A 10,000-nucleotide genomic window follows, 5' to 3' on the forward strand; every position below is an offset into this window, starting at 1 on the left:
CAGCACCTTATTTCCTATGTAGTGAACAACCATCGGCCCCTGGTCAAAAGTAGTGCAGTATATAGGGGATAGGCTGGCGTTTGGGACGCAACCCTGCTCTCTGTGTGTTTTATATAAACACATCTTGGCTCTGTCTGGAGGACTACTGTGGTGTGTGTGTGTTAGTATTACTGTCCTCATTGGTACCGGAAATCCCCCAAAGTCCCCACAATGATAGGAAAACAAGGAACGTTCTCTCTGTTGACATTTTATTTCCCAGGTCCCCACAAGGACATGTTAGGGTTAGGGAGGATAGGAGTTTGAATGGAACAAAATGTTTGGTCCCCACAAGGACAAAGGATATGTTAGGGTTAGGAAGGATAGGAGTTTGAATGGAACAAAACGTTTGGTCCCCACAAGGACAAAGGATATGTTAGGGAGGATAGGAGTTTGAATGGAACAAAACGTTTGGTCCCCACAAGGACAAAGGATATGTTAGGGAGGATAGGAGTTTGAATGTAATGTGATTCATTCATAGTGACAGTGTTGGGTGGGTGTGTGTGACCGTGTGGTCAGACAGTGGTGCCCTGCAGCCCAAATAGGCACCCTATTCCCTATATAGTGCACTACATTAGCTCAGTTGGCCCTGGTCAAAAGTAGTGCACTATATAGGGAATAAGGTGCCATTTGGGACAGACTGTGGTCTTCTAGAGTTCCTCTAGACCTGATCTGACCAGACAGACCGATGTCACACCATCCATAACACCACCTCACTCACTACTCTCCACATGACATGTGCAGTGTTTCCCCTATATTTATTTAGCAGCGGTGGCTTGCTTTTAAATGGATAGTTGTTGGCTCAATTACTGGAAGTCTATGGGAACAGCCAGCATGTCTCTCTCTCCCCCCTCTTGTTTTTTCACCTCTCCCCCCCTCTTGTTCTCTCACCTCTCTCTCCCTCTCTCCCCCCTCTCATTCTCTCACCTCTCTCTTTGTCTCTCCCCTCTCTTTGTCTCTCTCTCCCTCTCTGTCTGTCTCTCTCCCCCCTCTCTGTCGGTCTCTCTTCCCCATCTCTCTGTCGGTCCCCCCCCCCTCGCTCTCTCTCTCGAAGGGTGTTGGTGGAAGCATGTCCTTCAACTTCATGCCTAGTCATTAGCTCAGTTGGCTAACACACTCACTCAACTCTCACTCTCTCTCCCTCCCAGGGGTGCGTGTGTTGGTGGATGCCAGAGAGAAGCTCCACATCCCGTGGGGAGAGGCGTCCAACCAGGGGCACGGAGAGACCATGATGGCGTTTGACACGCGGTCGGCCAGGATGGCCCATGGCATGGTGGAGACCAGGGTCTTCTTGCAGTACCTGCCCTCCATCCGGGCTCTGTGGGCCGACACGGGCATCCAGGACGCCTACGACAGGCGCAGGGAGTTCCAGCTGGTGAGGACAAACACGTAGAGAAACACACATACACAGAGAGAAAGGCCCAACATATACAACCAACAAAGGGTTTTGCAGCTGGTATGGGCACAGAGTAATTGAGTGTTTGACTCTCTCGCTCGCTGTCTCTCTCTCACTCCCCCCCCCTCCCGCCCTCTCTTCTGCTCTCCCGCCCTCTCTTCTGCTCTCCCGCCCTCTCTTCTGCTCTCCCGCCCTCTCTTCTGCTCTCCCCATCTCTCTCCCGCTCTCCACATCTCTCTCCCGCTCTCCACATCTCTCTCCCGCTCTCCACATCTCTCTCCCGCTCCCCATCTCTCTCTCCCGCTCCCCCCCCTCTCTCTCCCGCTCTCCCCCCTCTCTCTCCCGCTCTCCCCCTCTCTCTCGCTCTCCCCCCCTCTCGCGCTCGCCCCCTCTCCCGCTCTCCCCCCTCTCTCTCGCTCTCCCCCCTCTCTCTCGCTCTCCCCCCTCTCTCTCGCTCTCCCCCCTCTCCCTCTCGCTCTCCCTCTCCCCCCCTCTCTCTCGCTCTCCCCCCCTCTCTCCCCCTCTCTCCCGCTCTCCCGATCTCTCTTCCCCCCTCTCCCGCTCTCCCCAACTCTCTCTCCCGCTCTCCCCATCTCTCTCCCCATCTCTCTCTCCCGCTCTCCCCATCTCTCTTCCCCCCTCTCCCGCTCTCCCCATCTCTCTCCCCATCTCTCTCTCCCGCTCTCCCCATCTCTCTCCCCATCTCTCTCTCCCGCTCTCCCCATCTCTCTCTCCCGCTCTCCCCATCTCTCTCTCCCGCTCTCCCCCCCTCTCTCCCGCTCTCCCCATCTCTCCCGCTCTCCCCATCTCTCCCCCCTCTCTCTCGCTCTCCCTCTCTCCCGCTCTCCCCATCTCTCTCGCTCTCTCCCGCTCTCCCCATCTCTCCCCCCCCTCTCCCGCTCTCCCCATCTCTCTCGCTCTCCCCCCCTCTCTCTCCCCCTCTCTGGTGTTTAATATTAGCTTGTAAAGCAGTGTGTTATCTTGTTCATCATCTATGACTGTACTGAGGGCTGTGCAGGGGACAGGAACTGATCGTCATTTACTCTGTAAACTACCATCACTCATTCAGCCTAGACACCGGCGCTGAGCCTCCTCCAGCTGCAGTCTCTCTTTATCATGATAAAACCTAGAGGATAGCCAGCAGACAGTCCGAGAGACCACACACACTGTTAAAGGAATATTTCCCCCCAATACATCAGTCTGTCAGAGCTTTGTCCTACATCATCAGTGGCTTTCCTATGTGTATGATGACATTTCAGCTGCCTTGTTCACTGTTAAGTTACTTAGGGGCTGGTTTCCCGGACACAAATTAAACCACAGATTAAGCCAATGGTTTTGGACTAAGAATCACTTTCAATGGAGAATATTTTTAGTCTAGGGCTAGGCTAATATGTGTCTTGGAAACCAGCCCAAGTGTTTGACCCTCAGACACTACAAGTAGTAGAAGTCTCTAAAATATTTTCTGTCCTGCTGTGTTTACTAGTCATATGTTGAGTCATCCTAGCTGTCGTTCTAATGTCAGATATTCACTACAAGTGGCCAGTGTGGGTATCTAATAATATTAATATATAATATGCCATTTAGCAGACGCTTTTATCCAAAGCGACTTAGTCATGCGTGCATAATTTTTTTTTTGTGTTTTTTTTTTTTGTGAATGGGTGGTCCCGGGGATCGAACCCACTACCCTGGCGTTACAAGCGCTGTGCTCTACCAGCTGAGCTACAGAGGACCACGTCAGATATTCACTACAAGTGGCCAGTGTGGGAATCAAACCCACTACTCTGATGGTTCATACAAACTAACACGCTCCAACCAGCTCACTCACTGAAGCCACTTTGTCACTGTTTGTCTCTGGAAGAGTTACTGCTGTAAAATCTCTTGCGAAGAACACCTATAGCAAGAAGTCAGGAAATCAGATATCCTATTTACTAATATTCAACATAGCCATTGAAACCCGTTCAGTGTGAACTGAACTTTGATTCCTGCTAAACCCACAGCTGATTCCTTGTGTCCCCTGTAGCTCAGTTGGCAGAGCATGGCGCTCCCACTTCTGCTAACGCACACTCTCAATTCCCAAAGCTTACAAAGAATGGACGCTCAGTTCACCACTTTCTGTTGGCTTTCATACTTGGGTCTTTCCCCAAAGCTTACACAGAGATTCATTTCACCAGTAAGAGGAGGGGTTAACATTTAGAGAGGCTCAAGTTCTGTTGTGTTTGATGCTTGGGGCTGTTTGTGGTCTGTTTACTTTATTACATAAATATGTCACATTTATATTGTGTATGGTAATATAAAATATTCGAGACTTTATTTTACCGTTAATGATTGATTTAAAACAATGGGTTTAATGGCGCTGGAGGGAATAGCAGCCATTTTGACAGGCTCCTGACCAATTGTGCTATTTAGTTTTTAATTTTCGTACTTTTTAACTCTGCATTGGTGGGAAAATTGCTCGTAAGTAAGCATTTCACGGTAAAGTCTACACCTGTTGTATTCGGCGTATAAAATTAGATTTTCTTTGAAAACAGACTGCATCTATTGCTGGATAATAGTTCCACTACTAATGGCTTCTGGGATAGACACACAGACACACACACACACACACACACACTGACACACACACACACTGACACACACACACACTGACACAGACACACACACACTGACACAGACACACACACACACACTGACACAGACACACACACACACACTGACACACACAAACACACTTTGGGCTCATTAAGAAGGAATTAAATTCCACAAATTAACTTTTTAAGAAGGCACACCTGTTAATTGAAATGCATTCCAGGTGACTGCCTCATGAAGCTGGTTGAGAGAATGCCAAGAGTTTGCAAAGCTGTCATCAAGGCAAAGGGTGGCTCTACCTACATATTACCTCAATTACCTCGACTAACTGGTGCCCCGGACTCGGTACCGGTACCCCCTGTATATAGCCTCACTACTGTTATTTTTACTGCTGCTCTTTAATTATTTGTTACTTTTATTTCTTATTTTTTTCTATTGTATTTCTTTGTGCTTTTTTGGGGGGGTACTCTTTCTTAAAACTGCATTGTTGGTTAAGGGCTTGTAAGTAAGCATTTCACTGTTGTATTCGGCGCATGTGACAAATAAAATGTGATTTGATATCTGTTCCACACACTCTACTTCTAACTCAATGTTGCCCTGCATTGATTGCACCCTCTTCAACAGAACCCAGGTCAGTGAGAGTTACAGGCCAGAACACAGGCCTGTAACAGAACTCTAAAACTATAAAGCCTTCAGTGGGGAGGAGGGAGACGGGTCTAAAGCTGTGGATTAGGATTATGCAATACCTAGGCTAGGGAAAAGAGGGGGGGAATGGGGAAAAGGGTTGAGGTGGGGAATGTTTACTTAAAGCATCAAGATCAAGTCTTGTTCTGCAGCCAGCATGTCTGCAGCAAGAGGTTTAATGTGTGTGTGTGTGTGTGTGTTAGAGAGGTTGTGAAAGCAGGAAGCCTGACATGTTTGGCACTCGGGACACGTGCTCCCTGGATTACTGCACACAAAGGGGTTTTGGTTAGTTTCCTCTCCTTCATTCTTTCTCTCCTTCACCCTCCCGCTCTCTGTTGGTGGGACGAGGGACAAGTATATGGAGTTCATGAGTGCTGTCTTCTCCCTCATCTCTCGCTCCCTCATCTCTCTCTCTCGCTCCCCCATCTCTCTCTCTCGCTCCCCCATCTCTCTCTCTCGCTCCCCCATCTCTCTCTCTCTCGCTCCCCCATCTCTCTCTCTCTCGCTCCCCCATCTCTCTCTCTCTCGCTCCCCCATCTCTCTCTCTCGCTCCCCATCTCTCTCTCTCTCTCCCCCCATCTCTCACTCTCTCTCCCCCCATCTCTCACTCTCTCTCCCCCCATCTCTCTCTCTCTCCCCCCATCTCTCACTCTCTCTCCCCCATCTCTCTTTTTCTAGCTCTCTATCAGTGCTGAGGATCAGTGCTGGGCAGGCTGCTGTTCACTGTCATGTCCCCTCATGTCCGGACCAGCATACTTCCAGAGTGTGTGTGTGTGTGTGTGTGCAGCAGCAATCCCAGAAGCCATTAGTAGAGGAACTGTCCAGTTTAATGGCCAGTAGATGCAGAGTCTCTCCAGAGTGTGTTTCAGCTGAGTCCTGAAATGACCCTTTCCCCCTCATATCTGAGTTTCCATTATTCCTGTCTAAGTCTAAGAGGGAGGGAAGGAGCTGTAAAAGAAGGGGAATGTGTGAGGGGGGGGGGGGGGGGGGGGGTTAGGGAAAGAGGACTGGAGATATACAAAGGAAGGGAAGGAAAGAAGGGGGGATGGAGGAATAGAGAAGGAGAGGGAGGAACGGAGGGATTGATCCATAAAGGAATGTTGAGCTGTGATTAGACCTTGGGCTCCGTGCAACACCAGCCCATCACAAGAGAGCCAGCACACTCCCCATCTGATTGGACCGAGAGCCAGCACACTCCCCATCTGATTGGACCACACACACATACACCTTTGATATGTATTTGCTGTTATGATTCCTGTTGTCATGTCTTTTTAAATTGCTGAGACCAATTGCCCATTGTGGGACAATGATGTCAACTATTACTATTCACCTCCCACAGTCTGTCAGCCTAGACCAGTCAGGTTCCTCTAAATTCTACAGATATAGTAGCCCTGTGGTGGCAGCAGTCAACACTACAGATAATATATTAGCCCTGTGGTAGCAGCAGTCAACACTACAGATAATATATGGGCTCTGTGGTAGCAGCAGTCAACACTACAGATAATATATTAGCCCTGTGGTAGCAGCAGTCAACACTACAGATAATATATTAGCTCTGTGGTAGCAGCAGTTAACACTACAGATAATATATTAGCCCTGTGGTAGCAGCAGTCAACACTACAGATAATATATTAGCCCTGTGGTAGCAGCAGTCAACACTACAGATAATATATTAGCCCTGTGGTAGCAGCAGTCAACACTACAGATAATATATGAGCCCTGTGGTAGCAGCCGTCAACACTACAGATAATATATTTGCCCTGTGGTGGTAGCAGTCAACACTACAGATAATATATTAGCCCTGTGGTAGCAGCAGTCAACACTACAGATAATATATGGGCTCTGTGGTAGCAGCAGTCAACACTACAGATAATATATGGGCTCTGTGGTAGCAGCAGTCAACACTACAGATAATATATTAGCCCTGTGGTAGCAGCAGTCAACACTACAGATAGTATATTAGCCCTGTGGTAGCAGCAGTCAATACTACAGATAATATATTAGCCCTGTGGTAGCAGCAGTCAACACTACAGATAATATATTAGCCCTGTGGTAGCAGCAGTCAACACTACAGAGAATATATTAGCTCTCTGGTAGCAGCAGTCAACACTGCAGAGAATATATTAGCCCTCTGGTAGCAGCAGTCAACACTACAGATAATATATTAGCTATGTAGTAGCAGCAGTCAACACTACAGATAATATATTAGCTATGTAGTAGCAGCAGTCAACACTACAGATAGGGTAGAACGATATATTGTTTCACCGATACTATCGCCCCATATTGGCCTTTTACAATATAGCCTATCGATCTGTTAATTTCACGAATATCCCCGATATTGAATAAATAGGATGAACGAAAGGGAATCTCAAGCTGATCTGGACACTTGCAGCCATTCTCATGACGTCATTGTCACAATGTAAGAAATCAACATTTGAAGCATTTCTTGGACAATTTGCTCTTTTGGATGGCAATTTATGAGAACGATGTGTGGTAAAATAACACTTTTTTATTTCCCCCTGGAAAACAGTATATCTGCAGGTTATAACATTATCAGTAAGTTTTGTCGCCCCCAAAAATGAGAATCTGTATCGGACCCAAAACCCCTATATGGAAGGGACTCTAACTACAGATACTGTAATAGTAGCATTACACACTGACTACAGGCTTCTCTTCAGGTTCCAGTCACCTCAGAGACCGTAACCACAGTAATCCATCCTGGTTACCATAACATTACACCCTGACTACAGGCTTCTCTTCAGGTTCCAGTCACCTCAGAGACCGTAACCACAGTAATCCATCCTGGTTACCATAACATTACACCCTGACTACAGGCTTCTCTTCAGGTTCCAGTCACCTCAGAGACCGTAACCACAGTAATCCATCCTGGTTACCATAACATTACACCCTGACTACAGGCTTCTCTTCAGGTTCCAGTCACCTCAGAGACCGTAACCACAGTAATCCATCCTGGTTACCATAACATTACACCCTGACTACAGGCTTCTCTTCAGGTTCCAGTCACCTCAGAGACCGTAACCACAGTAATCCATCCTGGTTACCATAACATTACACCCTGACTACAGGCTTCTCTTCAGGTTCCAGTCACCTCAGAGACCGTAACCACAGTAATCCATCCTGGTTACCATAACATTACACCCTGACTACAGGCTTCTCTTCAGGTTCCAGTCACCTCAGAGACCGTAACCACAGTAATCCATCCTGGTTACCATAACATTACACCCTGACTACAGGCTTCTCTTCAGGTTCCAGTCACCTCAGAGACCGTAACCACAGTAATCCATCCTGGTTACCATAACATTACACCCTGACTACAGGCTTCTCTTCAGGTTCCAGTCACCTCAGAGACCGTAACCACAGTAATCCATCCTGGTTACCATAACATTACACCCTGACTACAGGCTTCTCTTCAGGTTCCAGTCACCTCAGAGACCGTAACCACAGTAATCCATCCTGGTTACCATAACATTATACCCTGACTACAGGCTTCTCTTCAGGTTCCAGTCACCTCAGAGACCGTAACCACAGTAATCCATCCTGGTTACCATAACATTACACCCTGACTACAGGCTTCTCTTCAGGTTCCAGTCACCTCAGAGACCGTAACCACAGTAATCCATCCTGGTTACCATAACATTACACCCTGACTACAGGCTTCTCTTCAGGTTCCAGTCACCTCAGAGACCGTAACCACAGTAATCCATCCTGGTTACCATAACATTACACCCTGACTACAGGCTTCTCTTCAGGTTCCAGTCACCTCAGAGACTGTAACCACAGTAATCCATCCTGGTTACCATAACATTACACACTGACTACAGGCTTCTCTTCAGGTTCCAGTCACCTCAGAGACCGTAACCACAGTAATCCATCCTGGTTACCATAACATTACACACTGACTACAGGCTTCTCTTCAGGTTCCAGTCACCTCAGAGACCGTAACCACAGTAATCCATCCTGGTTACCATAACATTACACACTGACTACAGGCTTCTCTTCAGGTTCCAGTCACCTCAGAGACCGTAACCACAGTAATCCATCCTGGTTACCATAACGTTTTGATCCTCTTCATTCTAGAGAGATATTTTGATAGTTGGTGACAGTTGATCGTCCACCTGCCTCAAAGAGCCTAGCAGGAGATAGCAGGATGACGTCAAAGTAGAGGCAGGGCTGAGGGGATGTGGTTTCCTTACGCGTGTCAAACTGTTGCTCAACTGGGTAGGGGAACGCAGGGGAAGCGAAAGCACTGTCAAACTGACGCACTCTCACTCACTCACACACACACTTACTTCTATTTGGTCAGCAGTATGCCAGGTCAGATGGATTAGGTTAGATAGACTAGAGAATGTCATGTTACTTCAGCTGGTTCATTTGGGACAAGAGGACAATATTTCATTAAATTATTCTGTTCTATTCCACCCTAGAACATTCCATTCTTTCCTCTCTTCGAATCAATGCAATTTTATTCCATTGATATTTGTTTGTTCCATGATGTTCTATTCCATTCTAATCCAAATCACTTCCCAGTGGATTCTACCTAATCAGTATTCTACCCCTTTCTGTATTGGTTTGGTCCATGTGATTTTGGAGCCACTGTCTCGCCACAGTGATCTGCTCTGCTCGGTGTTGTTGGTCTGACTGGAAGCTTAAATAGTTTTGTGGAAATGCTTCTATTACGACTGTACACTGGTTTGGCAAAGCTTCAAACACTGTCTATGGGTTTTCATACTCTCCCTCTCTCACTCTTACACTCGCTCTCCCTCTCTCTGAAGTTCCTACATATATCTCTCGCTCTTTGTCTCTCTCTTTATTCTTTTATTGCTGTTAGTAGAACATCACAAGACAGACGGGCACTGTCTGCGTCTCACATTAAAATCCTCAAAGCTTTATTTGAATGTCAGGTTCACCTGTGTAACCAGACAGTTGTAAACAAACCTGTGGTGTGACAGTTGATGCCAGTTACATTCAAATAAGACTAAGTTGTTCTCAGGAAAGGAAAAAGACTGTCATCATCTGATAATTAGCTGATGGTAGCAATGACCTTATTAACCATGTAGGAACCAGAAACAGGCCTGTAAACACCTACTGTTTTAACTCTTAGAAAGTATCAGTCACTTCTTCTGGAAACTATTTCTGGTTGTCAGTGTTCATTCATTCTATTTCTGTTGTCACCATCTCCGTGACTAATATCTCGAGGTTTAACCACAACAGAAGTCTTGGTCTTTTCCCCATGTTGTCTATGTGAGTCACACAAGAGACTTTAAAAGTTTCAGGTGA

General features: G+C 47.1%; 1 protein-coding gene across 1 annotated transcript in view; it reads left to right on the forward strand.

Moving 5' to 3' along the window:
* LOC311150186 (guanine nucleotide-binding protein subunit alpha-13-like) overlaps positions 1 to 10,000 on the forward strand; it is a 43,776-nt gene that overhangs the window by 20,545 nt on the left and 13,231 nt on the right. Inside the window, exon 2 of the mRNA XM_084187527.1 lies at positions 1,185 to 1,411. Coding sequence (XP_084043653.1) covers positions 1,185 to 1,411 — 227 coding nt within the window. The remainder of the gene's footprint in view (positions 1 to 1,184; positions 1,412 to 10,000) is intronic.

This window comes from Coregonus lavaretus, assembly GCF_964263955.1.
Source record: "Coregonus lavaretus genome assembly, chromosome: 2".
NCBI classification, from domain to species: domain Eukaryota; kingdom Metazoa; phylum Chordata; class Actinopteri; order Salmoniformes; family Salmonidae; genus Coregonus; species Coregonus lavaretus.